This window comes from Pipistrellus kuhlii, unplaced genomic scaffold (genome assembly GCF_014108245.1).
Source record: "Pipistrellus kuhlii isolate mPipKuh1 unplaced genomic scaffold, mPipKuh1.p scaffold_m20_p_13, whole genome shotgun sequence".
NCBI classification, from domain to species: Eukaryota; Metazoa; Chordata; class Mammalia; order Chiroptera; family Vespertilionidae; genus Pipistrellus; species Pipistrellus kuhlii.
In genome coordinates this window covers 37,657,847-37,681,146 of record NW_023425438.1, presented here as the reverse complement: position 1 = coordinate 37,681,146, position 23,300 = coordinate 37,657,847, and the positions used below count along the sequence as shown (strand labels likewise).

Below are 23,300 nucleotides of genomic sequence, written 5' to 3'. Positions count from 1 at the left end.
TTCTGCACATGAGTAAACTTATATGGTTCTTGACTTTTTGTGTCTGACATTTCACTTAGCATGATATTTTCAAGATTCATCCATGTTGTTACAAATGACAGTATTTTATCTTATGGTTGATTAATATTCTATTGTATTTATGTACCATATCTTCTTTATCTAATCATATCTGAAGGATACTTTGGTTGTTTTCATGTTTTGATTATCATGAGTAATGCTACAATGAACATAAGGGTGTATATATCTTTGCAAATAAATGTTTTCAAATTTTTTGAGCAGATATGCAAGAAGGGAGGTTGCTGGGTCATATGGTGACTTTATTTTTAAATTTTTTAGGAATCTCCGTATTGTTTTCCATAGTAGCTGTACCAGTTTACATTCCTACCAACAGTGAATGAGGGTTCCTTTTTCTCCACAACCTCTCCAACACTTGTTATTATTTGTCTTGTTGGTAATAACCATTCTAACAGGTGTAAGGTGGTATCTCATTGTAATTTTGATTTGCATTTCCCTAATCGCTTCCATCAATTTTGAACAATTCCTTTTTTGCTCAAGATGCTCTTGGTTCACTCCAGGTTTGGCCTCAGCCCCAGAATTAGCTATTTCTTCAAAGAGTTCTTTTCCTTTTACTGGAGAATGATATTTAGAAACTGAGATGTGGTCATTAGGAATGTTCCTTTGTGGACAGAGCTAAGAAATATGTATGCCACACTAACACATGGGCAGATTTATAAATCATGAGTTAAAACTGATGTTTCTAATTTCAACCTGATATCACAGGTAGTATTTTTTCCTATTCTAGATTTATATCTCTAAGAATTCTGGTTTTGAGAGGATCTATATATTTATTTATTTGTCTAATCACCTAGCACAAAATAGTTTGATCCACAATTGCTTTGCAGATGTTACTAAAAGCAGTAAATTTATTTATTTTGAGATTTTTTTCAGTTTATATATTTGTCCTACAGTATGGCCCAGTGATGTTATATAGTTCAGAGTATTTTGTTCAGATGTTTCTTGGCTATTTTTTTCTTCTGTGTGATTGTTGCTAAATTGATATATAATTAAAGTTCCCTTATCTTTATTATTTTTGACTATGTAAAATATGAACATGGTTCAAAAGGCAAAAGTGCATAAGAAGATGTATTCAGTGAAATCCCTTTCTCCTCTTTGTCCCTTCCGCCTGTTCCTACCCATCCTTTGTAAGTATTGAGTATCCTTTGCATGTATGTATCACCTTACAGAACATGACTATTAATAGCATAATACATATATGTTTTTTGTATTTTCTTTTTAAAAAATTTTTTATTGGGGTGACATTAGTCAACATAAACATAAAGGTTTCATGTGTGGATTATTAATTTACAAAATCTGTAATAGGACCAGGTGCCCACCTCCCAAAGTCAAATCTTCTCCTGTCACCTCATATTAGGATCCTTTTCTCCCCCTACTATTCCTTCTACTCCCAGCAACCACCACACTGCTATTTGTGTTCGTAAGTCTCAGTGTTATATTCCACACTAGAGGCCTGATGCATGAAGATTCATGTAAGAATGGGCCTTCCTTCTCCTGGCTGATGGCACCACTTTCGCACTGCCAAAGCCACCTTTCTGCCTTTGCTCCAGCCTGGAGCCACCTTTCCACCTTCCTACGCTGCCCAGAGGCCCAGAGTGGCTGGGGCGGTGTGAAACACCTGTGTTGTCACCATGGCGACAACACAAGCATCCCACCCTGGCCACTCGGTGCCTGTGTATGCAAATTAACCCACCATCTTTGTTGGGTTAATTTGCATTCTCACTCCTGATTGGGTAGTGGGCATTGCAAAAGTATGGTCAATTTGCATCTTTATCTTTTATTAGTGTGTATATGAGTTAAATCATATAGTTTTTAGCTTTTTCTGTTTGACTTATTTCACTTGGCATTATGTTTTCAAGGCTCATCCATATTGTTGTAAATGATGCTATTTCTTCTTTCCTTATGGCCTTGTAGTACTCCATTGTGTATATGTACCATGTCTTATTTATCCAGTCCTCTATCACAGTGCACTTTGGCTGTTTCCAACTCTTGGCCACCGTGAATAATGCTGTAATGAACATAGAGATGCATATATCTCTGCCTGTAAATGATTTTGAGTTTTTCAGGTATTTTCTTTTATCCTGAAAATATATCCACATCAGTTCATGGAAATCTCTCTCATTTTACTTTTACTGCTCCATAGAACTTTATTAATTCAGTGTACTTATGGTTCATTCAGCCAATCTCCTATTAGTGGATGTTTAATGATTTTCAATATTTCCTTATTAAAATATAGTGTTTCAACTACATAACTTCTAGAATTAGCTAAAAATAATACTGATAATACCAGGTATTGGCAGATTGCAAAGCATCAGGAATTCTTATATATTGCATTGACAATGCAAAATAGTATGGACACTTTGGAAAACAGTTAGTATATAATAAAGTAATAAGATATTTTAGCAGTAAATATGATATAAGGTATAAAAGTTCTGAGAGAAGGAAAAATTAAGGTAATCCAAATAATAAAACATACATTTATCATTAATATATATATACATACATATATGTGTGCGTGTATATATATACTATATATGTGTATGTGTGTGTGTATATATGATCCAGCAGTCTCACTCCTAGGTATTTACCCATTATGTTCACACAAAAACCCATACCTGAATGTTTATAGGAACTTTATTTATTCATACATTGCTAGAAAGTAGAAACAACCAAAGTCCTTCAGTAGGCAAGGGAATAAATGAATTGTGGTATATCCATAACTAGAGTATCGCTCTGAAATAAAAAGAAAAGAGCTATAGATACATGAAACAACACAGGCTCATCTGTGTTGGACCTCAAATGCAGTAGATAAATGAAAGAAACCAGATTCAAAGGCTGCATACCATCTGATTCTATTTATATGACACTCCTGAAAGGGGAGAACTCCAGGGGTATAAAATGGGTCAGTGTTTGCCAAGGGCTGGGTGTCAGGGAACAATTTAAGTACAAAAGGGCATGAGGGAGTTTTTGCAGATGTTGGAATTTTAAAAATCTAGATTGTGATGATGATTATAGGAATATACAGATTTGTCAAAACTAACTGAATTGTTCACTAGAAAGGGTGCATTGTACTATATGTAAAACATCTAACACTTAAAATTTTTTTCCAAAACACGCCCTATAACCTGAGAATTACCTTTAGTCAGAGGTGTATGTTCAGGGTAGGTTCCTAAAATCAGGATTGTTAATTCAAAGGGTAAATGCACGTGTAGTTTTGTTAAATAATGCCAAATTTTGTTCTATAGAGCTTGTACCCTTTCCTAAGTCTCCACCCTGCAGCAATGGAAGAGGTGCCTATTTACTGACAGCTCCTTTAAAGAGAGTATTTTGTTAAGTTTTGAATTTTTGCCAGTTGCATATATGAAAAATGGTATCTTTGTATATTTTTATTTTTTAAAAATTTTTATTATTTTTTCTATTACTCTGGGTGAAATTTAGTATCTTATAAGTTTGAAGGCTATTTTGTATTATTTTTTCCCCTGTAAACTTTCTGCTTGTGTATTTTGCCTAATTTTCTACTGATTTTATTTTATTCCTTCAATTTTAATGAGTTCTTTATATATTAGGGATATTAGTTCTTTATCTATAACTTTTTTATTATTTGGATTACCTTAATTTTTCCTTCTCTCAGAACTTTTATACCTTATATCATATTTACTGCTAAAATATCTTTTTTACCTAACAGTTTACAATATCTTAAACTGTTGTTAACTAAAAGCCAGTTGAATTCTCTGCACCTCCCCCCCCCCCCCCCACAAGTGTTTAGCTTCAAGAAAATAATTCTTGAGGATTATCTTTTGATTTTGGTTACAAAATGCTTTGCAGTGTCTCAGTAAAGAGAAATGGTGATTTTTTTCCCCTTCTTATTCTCTTCTGCTTAGTGCAAACACTTGAGTAAATGAAGTGGTAATCATCGGTGTAGGGATTTCTCAGAAAGAATCCTAATAATTTATGAGAATCTCTATAGCAAAATCTGGTACTTTTGGGCTAGGGCTCTGGTCAGGGTATTAAAAAATTCTTTATAATTTTGTTACCTGTAGTCACTTAGGATCTCGGGCCTTTGGTTTGTGGGTGTGTTGTTGGTGTTCAGTCCAGCTCTGTGAAAGCTTATGTCCAAATGAATCCTATCCTTCTTTTCTCTGAAGTTTTGGAAGCAAAGTAGGACAGAAAAGTGCACTGGTGAAAAATGTTTGCCAGGTATTTCCTGGCTTCCAGACATAATATGGGCAGTCAAAATTGATCCTCTGAATGCAAAGGCAATGCCCCTTCAGCTAATCATTTGTTGTTGTCTCCCTTCAGAAAGATGCCTGGTACATTTTAATGACTTGAGATCCAACTAATGTTCAGAAATGTGCACCCAACTGTTTTGTGTAAAGTGGTAATCAGAAGTATTTTCAAGAAGGAGAATGACTCAAGTAATTAGTGAGAAGCCGTCTAAATTCCTTGCAAACTCCTGTCATACTCTTTTTGGATGATCCACCTACTTTGAACGATTTTATAAGAGAAAAATAAATGGCCTGTGTGTGTCTCTTGGGACAGCTGTACGAACAACAGGGCTAGAGTGCACTAATGCATTTCTGTTTTCATGCACTATCTTTCTCAGCAGCGGAGATAAATTTCTCAGTACATTGGCTTCTACTCTTGAGTGAAGGGTGGCATGCAATCTTTTCTTGTAGTCTATTCTTTCCTAATGGTATTCTTGCTCAGTAATAACGCAGGTAGATTTAATCAGGTTGTTACCTGTGGAGAATTTTCCCCCTATTTCATTCGCTAATGAGTCTTTTAACATAGTAGAAATAGCTCCATTTTGATGGCAGGGGGGTGTTAAAATATTAAATGGATTTATCTGTTAACACTTAAATGCCATTATTTAATTTAAAATCAAAATATCCTTTTTTTTTCTTTAAAAAGTTAAATCATTTTCTTTATTCTGTAAGAGAGGAACTTACTCATCAACCTTTACATTTCAGAGGCTTGGACCTGAACTAAGATATATTAAAAAAGAAAAACACAATAGAAGTCAGATCTTGATATTTTGCAAGAATTTTCATAATTAAACGTTCATGTTTCTTTTCCAATATTCCTATTTCTTCTTGAAATGTTTTTTTCAATCCTTACCCAAGGATATGTTTTATTGATTTTAGATGGAGAGGAAGGGGTGGGGGAGAGAGACAGAGACAGAGACAGAGAGAGAGAGAGAGAGAGAGAGAGAGTGAGTGAGAGAAATATGGGTTGGTTGCCTCCTGTACACCCCCTTGACCGGTATTGAACCCACAACCTAGGAATGTGCTCTGACTGGGAATCAAACCCACAACCTTCTTGGTGTATGGGATGACACTCCAAACAACTGAACCATCAGGCCAGGGCTCTAACTTGTAATTTTTATATCTTCCTCAAAATATATTGTCTGGAGAGGTTTATAAGACTTTTTTTTTTGTCAGTGTGCCTTTCATTAATCCTTTTTATAAATTTACTTTCTTACTTTAGAGCTTCTTTTGTCTACAGACTCTTTTTAGTCATCTGTACTGGTATAGTGGCATCATTTGTTTGCTAGCTGATGTATTGATAGGATACAAAGCTATTTAACAATGAATATTTTACAGTCAGTAATTAAGAATTATTGTTTTGATGGAAACTATTCATATTTATCATACAAATGTAAAAGTCATTTGTATGATAAATATTAGTCATATGCATTGGTACTTAGTGATACATGATCTCTAAAAGCTATGTGATTGTATAATTGTAGACTGTAGTAGTTTCCTTCCTTATATCTAGCCCTGAATGTTTTAATTCAGTCACCCTTAAAGTCTTTCAGAAGGATGTTACTTTAATATCTTAGTTTACATAATATTATTATGTGTTCTGAGGCATCAATTTCTTAGTTACAGAATTTAAAATCTTATTTTTTTGCTTCTCTGAAAATAAAGAGGTTGAGCTGATAGAAGCCACTAATGCTCTCCATTCAGAAACTATTGTATATAGGGAATTAGCTGCTGTCCTTGGTGTTGAAATTATTTTGTGTGAATTCATAAGGAAAAGAATTAGTTAAAAAAGCAGAATAATCTTGAATATACTATTTGTGGCTGCAGTTGATATCTTCCTAGATCTATTTGAACTAGGAAAATGCAGACTCCAGTATCTTAATGCCTTGAGTTCCTGACTGCCAGGCAGAGGAAATGTTTAACTATTTTAATCATGTTTCTGTATCTCAGAAAGAAAGCCCTTATGAGAGGAAATGACAACGTCCTACCACAAAGTCATCTCTTATCAGTTATAGTCTCAGTCAATAATGATTTGTCAAACTTGGACGTGTGTAAAAGGCAAGGGCTGTGCTATTTACTTTGGAAAGGAAAAATTAGATGAAGCTGATAACAACAGAGTCATGGCTTTTGTTAGGAGACAGAAACCATTAGAGACGGTCATTGTTCGCTTAGGAAAGTGTCCTTGGACCCCTCCCTCCGCCCCAGCTGAAACCTAACCCACTTGAGTCATTCCTGCAACTGGAGGGAAGGGAGGGGCGCAGGAGGGGAAGAAGAATGAAGACAGCTTTGACAGGGATTTAGCATTTTAAATGGGGAGCAAAAGGTGGCCCTTAAAACAGACCTATTTATGTGAGTCAGAAAAATTGCCTTTTGTTCTCTTCTCTACCCTCATTTATTTAGATTTTTTGAAAGTTCATTTCTTATCCTTCCAAACGTGTAGCATTCCTTCACGTACAGTGCAGGTTGCTCTCTTCCTTTCACCTTCCCCTGGATGTGATTCTTTTTCATCAGTGAAAGTGGAGAAAACACATCTCGCTCAGAGCAACAGGAATCAGTGCATGCTTTACATACCTTTCTCCCGCACTCTGCTTGGTTCCTCACATAAGGAAGCATGGAGGAAATAATTTCTAAATAATAGGCTATTTTGAAGATAGAGGTAAAGTTTGCGAACTGAAACCCCATTTTGTTGCTCCATCTTTTCTTGTCTAAATATTTGTCTAGATCTTTTCTTGTCTGGATTTCAAAGCAGGCAGTCATGTGCATAGGAGGTCTTAATTGGATTATGGTTTCAGAGCTAAGAAATAGCAAAGCCAATATTTCCAGGTCAGGACACTTAAGCAGTTTGAAGTTGAGTGTGATGATGTCAAGACGCCTCACAGAAAATGTTTTGTTGTAAAAATTTGCTAGAGATGACAGGAAAGGCCTTTGTCTTCTGTGTGTGTGTGTGTGTGTGTGTGTGTGTGTGTGTGTATGTGTGTGTGTGTGTCTCTCCCAGGTAAACCAGCCTTATTAGCTCATTAGTAAGGGGCCCCAATAGCTTATTCATCACAGATTTGTAGAGAAACTGTCTCCTAATGTGGATATTTATTCCATAAGGATAGGTCCCACATGTGAAAGGGCCAAGGAGGCTCTGTCTGAAGAATGCCTGAAGACATTTCCTTTTGAATAAAACTACAGGTCTGAGGCAAAGCAAAACAAAAGGAATAAATTGCACAAAGAACATAGTTGTGATTAAATTTTTTATTCAAAATTAGGTAAGGAAATATCCTTAACTTTTTGTAAATTTATAGAAATAAAGGCACATTATGCTAATTAGACCAGATGTTCTTCCAGACATCCTTCCAGGCAGCCTTCAGAGGAAGCCAGAGCTGCAGCCTCTGGAGTGAGGTAGCCGCCATGGCTGCAATGGAGGGATCAAGGCAGCTGCTGCAGCTGGGAAGGCCTACTCGTGCACTAATTTCGTGCATTGGGCCTCTAGTATATTTATAATAAATACTTTTGTAATCATTAATTCTAAATCATTTCCTATACAGATCGGTTTTTTTTAATGTTTCTTGTCTTTTTTTTTACATGCATGTTTAATTTTTATATAGTTTAAATACCATTATAAATCTGATTTAAAAAAATATAGTTTATTGATTTTCCACAAAGAGGAAGGAGAGGGATAGAGAGTTGGAAACGTCGATGAGAGAGAAACATCGACCAGCTGCCTCCTGCACACCCCCTACTAGGGATGTGCCCGCAACCAATGTACATGCCCTTGACCGGAATCGAACCTGGTACCCTTTAGTCCGCAGACCGACACTCTATCCACTGAGCCAAACCGGTTTCGGCTATAAATCTGATTTTTATCAAGTTAATCTAGTTTTCTTTTTTTTTTTTTCTTTTCTTTTTTTGAGATTGTGTTTTGCTTAGCTGTAGTTTTCACTTGTAGGGTCTGGTTTTCTGGAAAGACAAATTACCTTCAGATCTCTACTTTTCAGTCAAAGATGCTTTAATGTTTTGGTCATTTCTAATAAAAGTGCCCTAGTGGTCACTTGTTGCTTTATTTTGTGTTCATGTGCTTCTTTTTTTTTTTTTTTTTTTTTTTTTTTTTTTTTTTAAATATATTTTATTGATTTTGTACAGAGAGGAAGGGAGAGAGATAGAGAGTTAGAAACATCGATGAGAGAGAGTCATCGATCAGCTGCCTCTTGCACACCCCCTACTGGGGATATGCCCGCAACCAAGGTACATGCCCTTGACCGGAATCAAACCCGGGTCCCTTCAGTCCCCAAGCCGACGCTCTATCCATTGAGCTAAACCGGTCCCGGCTATTTTGTGTTCATGTGCTTCTGAATCTAACTTTTTCTTTAACTACAAGTGCCCATGTGTCTGTAAACTTTTTTTTCTCAGTAATGTTGCTTGGGCCATGGTGTAGGATCTGGAGCACCTTACTAGCAATCTTTGAATTCATATAGAAGTTTGTTTGAGTGCTTACGAGTACACAGCACTATGAGATTCTTAAACATGGAGATGTAATCTCTGCCTTCATGGATTCAAGCAAATGAACAAAATTGTCAATAAATTTTGAACCGATACTAGAAGTGCTTATATTCTGATGAATCATACAATTAACAGTGTTATTGTAAAATCTTCAGCTAGGTCTTTTAAAAAATATTTCTTATGTTATTTTGTCTTTTATGTTTTACTTTGTTTTAATATTTACTTTCATACTCTCCTTTTATTCTTATTAAATTCCTATGGGTCAACTGATAGTTTCTTTTTTTCAGTTGAGGAAATTAAGGCCAAAGTAAATTGTGATTTACTTTTGTCAGGTCAGATAACAAATGAGTTGTAGCACTGTGACTATACTCTAGTTCTTACTGATGTTTTCTGATTTGCTCTCTCTTTTGATGTACTAGGTAGTACAGGGTTAGTCTCTAGGTGCTGCTCATTTGCTGGTATTACTTGTAGGTTTGGCTTTTCCATTTTTCATCGTTTTTTTTATATTATCTTCCCTCTCTTCTTCCTAGCATAGTTCTGTATTTTTTTTTTCACAGTGAGTAGTAAAAATAAATGCAGTTGTTATTAATAGCTTTGTTTGAATATTTTGTGACAATCTTGTTTGTTTTACAGGTACCTGGGACCCAAGATTTGGTGGATTTCTCTCCTGTTTATCGATGTCTACACATATATTCTGTCCTGGTGAGTCTTTATCTGGCTTTGCCTAATAAAAATATATATTGAATTCAAACTCTGCTTTCTAATCATGTTCAGATTTCAGATCTTAATTTAATAATGTAATTATTTAAATAACAATGGCCTATATTTACATATTATATTCATATATGTAAAAACTATTTTATTCCTGATGACAGTTTTTTTCTTTTGCCATACAAAGCATATGGAAAGGGGGAAATTTTATGAATGTGAATGGTATTCTAATAAATGAATTGGAATTTATCTCCATTTGTACACCTATGTGCAGACACACAGATATATACAAAGCCAGTAAAAAAAATTAAAGTATCATGAAAGACAAATTGGTGACAGAAGCTCATTATTGATAATTTTTATAGCAAAGTTCATTGAAGCTTCTATCAGTTTGTTTTTAATATCATTCTAAGCAAAATAAGTTTGAGTGTATCTTATTGCCCTGTTCAGTCTGTTTTCATTTTCTTTCTTCATGTATTCAACATATTGTCACTAGGACATTACTCCAGATAGTTTGGGACTGGTCTGTGGATTTAAAAATATATATATTTATTTTTATTGATTTCAGAGAGAAAGGGAGAGGGAGAGAGAGTTAGAAACATCAATGATGACAGAGAATCATTGACCAACTGCCTCCTGCATGCCCCCATCTTGGGATCAAGCCCGCAACCTGGGCATGTGCCCCTGAGCAGAATTGAACCTGGGACCCTTAAGTCTGCAGTCCAACGCTCTATCCACTGAGTAAACCAGCTAGGGCTGGTCTGTGGATTTTATGGCCTGCAGTATATTGTGGTGATTTCCATTAGTTTGAAAATGTCCTCTCTTCTATTCTTTCTTTTAGTTCTTGCTGTCCAGCTTTCCCTTCCCCTCTCTATCTATTCTCCTTTTCCACTTTTTTTCTTTATCATTCCTTGTTATATAAAGGTGAAGCTATATATATATGTATATGTGTGTGTGTGTGTGTGTGTGTGTGTGTGTATCAAGGCTTTTAAAATAAGTTGACAACTTTTTTCAGTCTCATGTACAGAGAATTATAGAAATCATATATCTTAGTAAGCAACACAATATTATCATCATTTCATACAAAGCTGCCTTTTGTATTTTATTTTATCATTTTCCCCCATTCTCTTATCCACAAGCCCACTTGTCTCCCATCCCTAACTAACTCTAATATGTTTAATAGATGGTCATGACTGTGTTTGTGTCCTTGAAAAATTGTGATTTTTTTTTTTAATGTATAGGTGTTTTTAACTTACTCAAATGGTGGTGTCTTATGGATCAAGTTTTACTTCTTGTATTTTTTTTAACTCAGCAATATTCCTATTATCTATTCTTGTTATTGTCTGTATATCTAACTCATTGCCTCCCACTTCTGCTTGATAGTTAACTGATGGTTTGTATTTGCTGTTGTAATTATCTATTATGTTAATGATCAACACTTAAATTTGCTTCTAATGATTTTCAGTAACAATTAGTATACCCTTATGGACTAGTGTGCAGGTTTCCAAGGAATGAAATTTCTGGGTCATAAGAAATATGTAGAATACTTAATTTAACTAATTTTTAACTTTTGGTAACCTGATGGATATTGAATTACAGTTGTTTGTTTTAATTTGCATTTCTCTGATTACTACAATAGTAACATTATGATTATCATTTAAGACTTACTGATTAATTAAGGTTTGTCTTCTCTAAACTATCTTTAACCAATTTTGTATTGCATTTTTTTTTCTGGCAAAACACCTAGAAAATAAATGTAAATATAAAAATTTAATTTTTCCCTCTGAAATGACTAGCCTGTTATATATAAAGTAGGTTAAAAGGTTTGTTTTTTTTGTTTGTTTGTTTTGTTTCTGTATCATAGGGATTTTTCAAAAATTATATCTGAGATGACATTGATTAATAAGATTATGTAGGTTCCAAGTGTACAATTCTATGACACATCATCTGTATGTTGCATTGTGTGCCCACCACTCAAAGGCAAATCTTTGGTCAGCATATATTTGATACCCTTTATCATTTACTATCCCCCTAACCCTCTTCCCTCTGGTAACCACCGTACTGTTATCTGTGTTTATGAGTTTTTGTTTTTCTTGTTTATTCATCTTTGCTTTCAGTTTTCTGTCTCAGACGAGTCAGATCATATGGTTCTTAACTTTTTCTGTCTGACTTATTTTGCTTAGAATGATATTCTGAAAATTTCTTATTTTAGTTTTCTCTTTTTGCTGGGAAGCTAAACTTGAGAAATTTCTTATATATGGTAGATATTGACAGTTTAGGGTACTGTGAATGTTTTTTTTTCCAATTTGCCACCATACACTAAACTATGTCTATGTTATTTTTCATGAAAAAGAAATTATTGATTTTGATATAATCAGTCCATGAATTGTAACCTTTCATGTAGTTTGTGTTGTATTTACTTATTTATTTTTAAATCCCTTTATATTCTGAGGTCATAGAGCATTCCCTTACATTATCTTTAACATTTTACCATTCACATTTCGATTTTGATCTAGCTTGGGTTCATCATTTTGTATAGTATGAAGTATAGATTGAACTTAATTTTTTTCTATATGATGAATTCAGTTTTTCCAATCTCATCTACTACATAATTTGTATATCTCTAGTGATTCCTGGTAGTACCTCTGCAGTACCCTAAATATGCATATTTACATAAATCTTTTTTTTATCTCTATAGTTTTGTTACATTTGGTTTTTTATATCTATATAAAAGGTTAAAGAAGTTCTTTCTTATTTCTTCTCTTTTAAATTGCTTTCACTATTATTGACCTCTACTTTTAAATATATATTTTAGAATCACTTTGAGTTAATAAAAAAGTGCTTCTAGAATTTTGATTTGAATAATTTATAGATAAATTTGGGGAAGAATTGATACTTTTATAATGCTGAGTCATCTCATTCATGAAAGAATAAGATCTTTTAAATTATTTAATTGAGCTTTCTTTCTATGTTAATAGGCTTGGGTATTCTTTGTTAGGGCAATAGTAAAATATTTAGAATTTTTGTTACTGTTTTCTACTTTGTTTTCTAATTAGTTATTGCTAATATTGAGGAATGCTTGAGTTTTGTATGGTAATCTTGCACCTGGTAACTTGACTCAACTTTTTAATTATAGTTTGTTTTTTAGTTTATGATAGCTTTCTATATAGTTGGTCATGTCTGTAGATAGTGATTTTGTTTCTTTTATTTCTGTTTGTATATCTCATTGTTCTTTTTATTGTCTTATTGTATTCACCAGGATCATTATTACCTTGTTGTTTAGGAAGGTGATAGTGTGCATCCTCCTCTGATTTCTAATCTCAAAGAGAATGTATCTGTAGTTTCTCTCTTTACTGATGTTTACAGTAGTAAAGATTCATCTAGTTATTCCTAGACTCCTGGATTTTTTAAGATAAAAACACAAATGAATGTCACATTTTATTGAATTTATATTCTAGATATATTGATATAATTCTGTGGTTTTTATCCTTTAGTTTATAAATGTGATGAATTTCATTGATAGATTTTTCTGATATTAAACTATCCTTGTATTATTTAGATAAATCCTCCTCGGTGAGGATGTTTTATTGCTTTTTTAATATCTGTGGAATTTGTCTTATTTATTAATTTATTTTTACTATTTTATTGGTATATATATATATGTATTGTTATAAGTAACACAGGCCTATACTTTCTTTCTTTTTTTGGTATTGTCCTTATTTGGTCTGTAAGTCAGTGTTATACTAGTCTCATTAAAATGGTTGAACATTCTTCCCTTTTCTCTATTTTATGAAATTATATAAGATAGGAGTTATCTATTCCTTGAAAGTTGAGTAGAAAACTTCATGTACAGTCATATGCATTTTTTTCTTTGCCACACAACTTTCTTCTTCTTCCCTATCATCCTGGTTCCATTTTCCATGATTTTGTTTAGTCTCTTCATTAGCATGTATGGTTATAGGAGTTCACAGTTGTTGTATTTAACCCAAATGTCATTAGAATAAGAACCATATTCACTCATATCAAGTTTCAAGATTTATTTTAGGCCTCATAATAGCAAAATTAATTGTTTTTTTCCTCTCAAATAGTGTGAAGTCATGAAAATGGATAGTTTGTTTAGTTTAGTTTAATGTTATATTCTAATACAAACAACAGTCCTTAACATATGGTAGGTACTTAATGAATGAATAAATAGAAAAGTGGTAGTTGAATAATGCAGTACATTTGTTTGAACATATGCAAACTATGACCTTATTATTTATTTACTTATTTACTCAATAAACACAGATTTTCTCTTCTGTATGAAATGGGTTTGGAGAAGCAAGGATAAATGAATAAGTCAAGAACTTCTGCTTTAAAAGGAAATTACAATCTATGATGGCAGAAATAACACTTTTTGAAAGACTATAATATGACAGCACTACATTCCATCACATAAAATTTTGTCAGATTTTATGATATGGAAATTTTAACAAATTTTCCTCAAAAAAGAGCTCTAATAGTGATTCATAAGAGTATTGAAGTAATTTATTTGCACACTTATTAGCTGTCTGGTGTTAGGCAAGTCACTTAAACCTTAGCTTTTCACACGGGGAATGTGATAATAATTACCTACTTAGTGCAGTTATAGGAATAGTGTGAACAGTGCCTGGTCCAATCTGTGGCACATAGTTAGCATTTAATAGAGGACAGTTGAGCTAGCAAAAGTTATGTATTTCTGACGCTGATTATTAGACACACAATTAGTATTTTAAAAGGCATTTGGCAAAGTATAGACATGTAGATAGTGGTTCTAATCTCTACCATCAATATAAAAATTGATCAATTATTAAAAATCTATACATTCTTAAGTATACAAAGACTATATAGTCCTAAACTGTGAAGGCTAAATAGGTAAGACCTTAGCTCTATATTTTTCTGGAACACATGGTTATCTTTTAAACATTGCTGTTCCAGATTTATAGGGACTTGTAAGAACTCAAATATCTCCTTTGCTAAAGCAAGGGCCAGGCCATATTTAACATCTAGGGATGCCTCTTTTCAGAGCTTTTTGGGGCCTGTAATTTGTCACTTTTCTGTATTTGTTTCCTCATTCTTAAAGGAGTAATTTGTATTTTGTATGGTGAAGGATAGGTCCTCATAATATTGGCAAAGCCATTTAAAAGTGGATTATTTGATATAAATATTTGTAACAAATACCTTCGTATATTATAATCTAATTAAGATTGATATTAGATTTGGGAATAAAGGAATTAGGACTGAGCAGAAAATAAACCTTATTCCTCTCATTCCTTCCCATCCCAATACTTCTCTTTACTTCTTCATTCTTTGTTTTCTCATCAACTCAGTATCTGTTCATATCATCACTCTCAGTCTATATCTTACTGGACCTTTTAGCTGCTTTTGACTTTGTTGATAATGTCCTTCTTAAAATTCTTAATCCCTTTGTCTTTCGTCTCAATATGTTCCCTTCTCTTCTACCTGCCTTTTAGAGAATTGTTAACCTGTTTTGGTTCTTGTGGGCTTTCCTTCTTTGTGTCCTTCAGTGTTTCCACTTCTCTCTCTCCTTCCTTTCTTTAATGATAGTACCTGTTTTCATGGTTTAATGTGCTAAAGACTTTCAAACCTGTATCTGTATTTCTCAGCTTTTCTTTGAGCTTTGCTCTTTTTAGTACACAGTGTACAGAATCATACCTTTTGGATAGTTCATAGGCAGCACAAACTCTTTCAAAATGAACTCACTGTCCCCACCACCACCACCTTAAAATTCTTCTGAATTTACAGTGAACCCAGATAATAACAGCATCATCTACCTAGTTACGATGCAGAAACCTAGACTCTTCCTCTCATACCATATTCAGGTCTCCAAATCTTACAAAGGTTACCTTGATCTCAAAATTTTCACTTCATTTCATCCTCCCATCTTAAAATGGTTGCTCTAGTTCAGATTCTTATAGGAGTTATTGAAACTATTTTCTCTGCCTTGCAGCATAAACCACTAACTCACTTCTCCCTGTTGTGATAGTAATCTGTCATGCAAATTTGACATATATATTACTGATTTAAATTTTCTAAGTGGTTGTCTGTGGAATAAAATATAGAACTATGGAAGATAATACAGCATGTTGTAGTTTAGAAGGTTTTCCATGTCCTGTTTGTCATATTTCTACCACCTACCTTTAATGATACATTCTAATCCATTCCTCATGTTAATCCTGCTGCCTGAATTACTACTCTCATTTTTTTAATTTACCGATTCATATTTATTTCATACTTGTGCACTCCAGCAAATTTTCCTGGTTGACCACGGTGGGTCCTCATCCCTTTTGCACGATTATAGGACCCAGTCCATGTTTATATATTATATTATATTATATTATATTATATTATATTATATTATATTATATTCTGAATATGTACTCTTTTCCCTCAATAGAGTATAAGCTCTTTTAGGGCAGGTACCATGTTTTATACATCTTTTTTAGCCCTTACACTTAGCACTCAGTACTCAATAAATGCTTGTTTTTGATTTTGAAAGATACCTGACCTCCTTTGACCCGCAAATGAAGCCAGCATTTTAGTCTCAGGCAGTGTTATACAATATCAGGGCTGGGACTCAGGCGAAGGAAAACAGTTCTATTGGTGTCCAACGGAAGGATCATAACAGAAGTAACAAAAAGTTCTAATATTTTGTCATTTACAATAGTGTTTATCTGAACTTTTGGCCTGGAGGATAACAAGGCACACTTTGAATAAACATGGCAATATTTATTATTTTTAGTGAAACCGACCTTCCATTCACCCCCCTTTTATGGCTGTGCTGCTTATAAATTCCCAAAGGATTATTTGAAAAATCCTACTTATATCTGCCAGCCTTATCAGTAGGGCAGGAGTTCACGTATTGTAACAGGAGGTCAGACTTCGGTCATGGTCTTATAGATGGGGCCAAGCACCTGTAAATTCTTCCTTTGGTGACTAAAGTGAAGTACAATATCAAACAGGCAGTGAGACTTTTCTAGGAAGTGCTGAACTTTGGCAGGAAGGGCAAACTTTGGCAGGAGGAGGGGAGGGAAGAAAGTGAACAAGGGTCAGATAGTGGTTAATTGAGACTTGGTCCTTGATGTAGTAATGCAATGGCAGTGTGCAGGGCAAAGGTAGATATATTTTATAGAATTATTTTAAACAGCTTTTACTGTTTAACTCTTCATATACAGTTTAGAGATGAGCAGGTAAGGGGCAGGATAAAAAAACATTTTATAGTTATTAAAGAAAATATTTTTAAGAAGGGATAAAATAAGCTAACATTTTTTTTCTGGAATGGAAGTGATAAATAATAATAATAATCTAAGATTCTTGTACATGGTGGAGTAGTGGTTTAAAATATGGGTGGACTGTCTATCTAATGAAGATAAGAAACCAGTCTGTCTGGCAGATTTTTTTGAAAATTCTATCAACTTAGTGATGTCTGTCGTGTTGATGGGCTCCAAGCCTTGAAACCAGCTCATTTTAGGAATGATTTGTATGTAATTTTAAGCTCCTCTATATACTGCAACTTCTTTCTGACTCTTTTCCAAATTTGCTGCTCACTCATCCTTCTATCACTGAAAGGGTATGTGTGTATGTGTGTGTTTGTGTGTGTGTGTGTGTGTGTGTGTGTGTGTGGTATGAGGCCTGGTGCATGAATTCGTACATGGGTGGGGTCCAGCCAGCCTGGCCAAGGGGTAAGGACATGAGCTGTTGGCCGTCTTGCCTGCTGGTCGAACTCCTGGTCAAGTGGACAATTTGCATATTAACCTTTTATTATATAGGATATACAACGAGTGGCCAGATTATTATGCGTTCAGAGATCATAATAATCTGGCCACTCAACCACTCAATGTATATAATATATACATATATACATATATACACACATATACATATATATCCCATAAGAAGAATTTGGGTGTCATTAAGAGACTGGGGATCAAAGCTATAAATACAACCCTACCCCCAGTCTGTGGATCTTGTTTATGATCTTATTCTAGTCTTGGTTATCTACATCATCTGTGTATTAACAATTTAAAAAAATTCATATTAAAAATGTCAATACATGTACACCTTTGATCTCTGAATTTTTCTGCATCTGTGTTATACTATAATAAAAAGTTTACTTTAAAGATTTCTGACATCTTGGGTTTAGGGATAGAAATTATAGCAACACATGAATTTTTTTAGTAAGCAGCAGCCTCTCAGTATTACATGAATTATAAGAATCTCAGTTGTATCTAATTCCCTTCAATCACTAAAGAAGACTGTAAACCAGCCAAAGATATGAGGAAATGCAGAATGGTGCATTGAATTCATTATTACAAAGGTTCTAGCAAGTTCAGTATAATTTTAACTTTCTTGGGCAAAAGGCCTCTGAGAGTTTGATGAAATCTGTGAACCTTTTCCCCAGACAAAATGCACATAGGGACATGCATGTAGAATTTTGCTTAGAATTTCAGAGACTTCCCCAATTTCTGAGTCTTATCCATCTTAGACCTAGAAAGAATCCATTATCTAAAGGGCACTACAAGGTGAGCTATGTTTTGGGTATTTGCTGATTGTAGACCTGTGCCTCAGTTTAGGCTACCCAGTTCCATTTGAGTATCCCTTTTTATGTCTCCTAAGGACTCCCACCTCGTTGCCTTTTTCTTAGGTTTTGAAGCCTTGCCAAAAATCTAAATTTAAAAGCATATTTCAAAGTGACCTTATTTCTGTATCATAAATCCTTATTCCCCGAGCAGCCATTATCCATGGCAAGCTGGTCACCTGCTTTTCTGTTAAGAGTAAATTAGCCTTAGCACCTAAATTAATAGTTTTGTCCCGTGAATTCTTCTACTTGGAAAGAATCAGAGCAGAGATTTAGGAATAATTATGAGAACTCTAGTCAATAATTTATCTTCTTGAACATAAGTAATTGTTCTGTTTTAGAATATTTTACTTTTAATAATACCTCTTACTTTTCATAATATCTCTTACTTTTAATAATATCTCTTTCTACTTGGCTATAATTAGGAGAGGTGAATCAGCAGCAGAGCTAGAACTTACCCACAAGCTCTTTACAATCCCTCATGATCGTTGCTGGAGCAGGGGACGGGGTGATGTGGCGTGGGCAGGAGCTTCCTGGAACATATTTCTCCCTTTCTAATCTGAAGGTTTCTGCTCACATGGTCTGCACTGACAGCTGCAGGAGACTACAAATTCATGGTCATGTAGCTATAGATAATAGCAAGGAAAGGATGTGGTGAGTGGAAAAAGGGACAGATATAAGCAGTTCTTAGTGATATGTTTTCTGAGGTGTTCAGGGAATTAGTGAAACTACTTAGAGAACTTTGGTAGCAATTGACTATTTTAGTAAAACACTTGGGAAATATATACTTGAAGAATCTAAGACTACTGGAGTTTTCAACTAAAGGAAAGTGAATAGTTTTGGCATTCTCAAGGCTAGACTAAAAGATCCCATTGTATAATGGTAGTTGAAGGGTTGTTGTTTACATACGTATTTATAATAATATCTTGAATTATATATAATACTTTGTTCAGCAGTCTCATATATAATACTTTGTTCACAAATTTGATTACATTAAGTAAGTGACTTATAGGTTAAATATGAAGAAAACACCTTACTTGGTAGAGACTGGCCTCACACTGAATCATGCTATGAAATCATTTTGTTGGCACTAGAGGTAAGATTTTTAGAGTTCTTATTCCTGAACTTTTATCAAAAGGCATTGTTGTTGTTAAACAGTCTAGTAAATTTAGCAGCAAAAATTGGAGCACAGACTTAAAGTAAATCTGAAGGATTAAATGTAGTTTTAATGGTCAGATTAATATTATTGATCTAAAAAAATGAGCAAAACATTTTTGCTACATGTAGGTTGTTGGCAAATGAAAAAAAAAATCACACATTAACTTTACATAGTTTTTCGTCAGTGCTTTTCACCAACCATTGATCTGATAGTGAATTCTAATAGGTAAATAGAGCTTTGATTGTTTTTTTTTTTCCATTAAAAGTGACTGTACTTTACCATAACCTAGTTTTTTTTTTTAGAGTTACTTTGATTATATTATAAATGTTGAGACTGTTGAATTATATATACTTTATATAATTATAGTAAAAATCCTTTATTTAAACTCTTTCAATATTTCACAAAGACAGTTGAGCGAACATTTAAATATTTCATCAGGGTGTTAAATATAAGAGGGTCATTTACTATTCCTATGGTAGAAATTAAGACAAATGAGACCTATGTGCAAGATTTTGTATGCAGTTTGTGAGCAAGGTGTTTTTCTGTGTGTGTGTGTGTATGTGTATGTTTCTTCTTTGGTGCATTTTTAAAGATGGTGTTACAGAGAAAGAGAGAGGGAAAACATCACCTTATTTTGCCGGTCACACGAAATTGGAAACTATAGATATAGAACTCTAGCATTATCAGAGGCATAGAGCTCAATGATCCAGATTTGCTTAAAGTTGTCTCTAAAGAGATGTTTCTGGAGAATACCAGTCTCATCAATTAATCTGTTAAGAAAAAAGAGGCTCCTGTTTCAAATGTCATTGAAACTCTGTACTTTGTTGCGGTTTTGGGGTTTTTATAGTTCATATTGATATATTCAAGTATATTCTGAGAAGATGTGCAAAAAAAAATCATTTTAAATAGTAACCATGATAAATTTCATTTATTTACGGTGAGAGATGTGAAGATGGTCAGGAGACTTCCTGCTTTCAAAAAGTTTATAATTGCCCTGCCATTGTGGCTCAGTGGTTGAGTGTCTACCCAGGCACCAAGGGGTGGTTGGTTCAATTGCCCTTCAAGGCACAGGCCCGGTAATCAGGCTCCATCCCCAGTAAGGGGCATTCAGGAGGCAGCCTATCAATGTTTTCCGTATTCTTCTCTCTCTCCCCCTTCCTTTCTTCCTAAAAATCAATAAAAATATATTTAAAGAAAGTTTATAATTTAATGGATCTAAAGAAAAGCAGCTTTGTAAGGGACTCTGAAAAGACCTTGTTTCTTTAAAATAAACACACACAAATCCATCATTCTTATTTGAAATATATACATTTTATTTGGGAAATAAGAAAAGAACATTGAACTTTTAATGGAAAAGCCTTTCTGAGAACAGTAATTTGAAATGAGTATATAGCATTTTCAAATCCTTTGGAATGGCATGTTAGGAAGGAATTCTGGTATTTATGTACTTAAAATTTATTTTTTAAGATCTTTATATGATTAATATTTCAGTGCTGATATTTAGATACTATTCCTCTTGATCATCTTTATAACTGTGTTGGTTTTTTTTTTTTAATGGACTTTCCCCCCATTTCATAATATTCATCTTTTTGGCCCCACTCTCTCAGACAAATGCAAGTTGCACTGTAGAGAAGCCAGCTTATACTGTAAGGACAGAGCTGGAAGCTTTCTGGTTTGTTTCCATAGTGATCTTGAGTACTTCTGAGCCATAGAATGTATGTTAAGTATTTTCTTGAGAGGGTTTTTATTTTTTATTTTTTAATGTGGAAAGTTTTGCCCTGACATTTTTGGTGACTCCTAGTCCATCTCTGACACGTAACAGATTGTTCCATCACTCTCCTGCCATATCTCACGGCCTCTAGTTTCACTGACCCACCAGTGCCTGGTGAGGTTAGATAGGCGTAAACACTACATAGATCATAGAGAAAAGCTGAGGGTGAGATACTTTGTGCACTGCATTGATAAGGACACAGGAAAAGCCATTTATAGTGATAACTTTCCTGTAGTATGGGCTAATGGGTCCTGGTTTGTAGCAGCTGTAATCTAACTTTTTATGATTGTCATATTGCTCTTTTAACCTGGTGACCTTATTACCCATGGGCATACATATCAATTGGCTTTGAACAAAACAAGGGGAAAATGATTACATTTTTTTTTTTCCTAGACATGTTTGCATTTGTTTTTCAAAATGCTTACTTTGGAAACATTGAACTTCTCAAGTGGGTTTGCTTGTTTTTCCTTTTAAAACAATAATATCTCACTTAAACAGCTTTAGATACCACAAAAATATAACTATTTATTAAGCTGTGGTAAAATGAATAAGAAATAATTCATTTTCCATATAACACCCAGTAATCCTTCTAAACACAATTTAAATCATGTCAAAATTGTGCTGTAACTATTTTAATTTCTCATTGTTCTCAGAATAAAGTAAATTTCTTAACTTGGCTTATCCAGTCTTCCATATTCTACCCTTGGCTTCACTCTTGCCTCACCTCTTGCTCATATGATTTGTACTCCAGATGGACAGACCCCATTCTCTCATAATGATGTCCTGGACAGGCAGTTTTCTTTCCAGAAACATACTTTATATTTTCTTTCTCCCTTTTAATGTTTCTTTGTGTTAATTATGCCAAATTTCTCTCATTACTGAGATCTCTGGATTTGGCATTTATAATCTTCTCTCCCTCATCTCATATAGTCCATCAGATCACTTACATCTTTTTCTTCCTTTTCCTTTCTATTTTGGTTGTGACTGCCAGGTTTTTGTTTGTTTTCAGTTTTTAAATGTAAAATTAAAAAAAAATTTTTTACTTCCTTAAAATGCCTTCTATACTGAAAACTTAGTTTAATACATTGTCCCAATAGTTTTGGACACTGAGGAGGAGTATAAATAACTGTAACCAGAGCCTCATAATCTAAACTAGAGGACAAGTAGGGGAGGAATTTCCTTTTGTTTTATAGGGGAAATTTGGTCATTCACACAGTTACGTAAGTTGCATCTACCAAAATAATCTAACCAGAAGCAAATGCTATAACTGGAGCTCATGTTTGTCCATGGTTGTAGCAGGTGTAATGAAGAGTTTGTTTTTAACCTATGACTAGAACTGATTTATTTTCAATTGTTGGGGATGGAAAAGCTGAGCTTGTGACTGTAGTGGATTCTGTATTTTCTCAGAGTCCTATAACAAAGACCACAGTGTGGAGGTGAGGTAATTTAGAACCCTAACACTGGAGTATAAACTTAGACTTTTAGTCTGTCCACTTCTCAGATTTTCTTGAAGCATACGTAGAATCCGTCTTATTGTCTTATTTCAATGTTTTTCTTAAAAAATATATATATTTTATTGATTTCAGAGAGGAAGGGAGAGGGAGAGAGATAGTTAGAAACATCAATGATGAAGTAAAATTATTGATCAGCCACCTCCTGCACCCTCTAACCCCTGGGGATTGAACCTAAAACCCAAACATGTGTGCCCATCAGTGACCAAGAATCAAACCCACAACCTTTTGGTGTAGGGGATGATGCTACAACCAAATGAGCCACACTGGCCAGGGCTCTATTTCCATACTTTAAAAACATTTAAATAATTAAAAAAATTTATTTAATTAAAAAAAAAGTGTTTCTTTGAGAATGAAATTAAAGAGTATAGATAAAACACCTGGCATAGTATCTGAAGCAAACTAAATCTTAAAGAAAGATTTCTCCTTTCAACTTGTACATATTCTGTCCCCTGCTCCAGCCTCCAAAGTTTTCTCTTATGAAAAGAACTTTTTAAGAATGGAAGAAGGAAGGAATAAAGGACTAAAAACTAGACTAATGTATGTGCATACATGATTATACGGATATAATAAATAATACAAAGAAAATCTGTGCCTTTCCTTTCACAACTGATCCCAATTTAATGTTACCATTATAAAAATCTTAATCTAGAGATTAAGAATCATAAAATATTTATATATTCTTTCTTTTCGCAATCTCTGCACA

The 23,300-nt window shown here is 34.0% G+C and overlaps 1 protein-coding gene across 8 annotated transcripts in view; it reads left to right on the top strand.

The window, feature by feature from the left end:
* Positions 1 to 23,300, top strand: part of EXOC6B (exocyst complex component 6B) — a 462,052-nt gene that overhangs the window by 177,948 nt on the left and 260,804 nt on the right. For all 8 annotated transcript variants that reach the window (XM_036435703.2, XM_036435699.2, XM_036435697.2 and 5 more), the window contains one exon: positions 9,459 to 9,527. In XM_036435703.2, the coding sequence (XP_036291596.1) occupies positions 9,459 to 9,527 (69 nt within the window). The remainder of the gene's footprint in view (positions 1 to 9,458; positions 9,528 to 23,300) is intronic.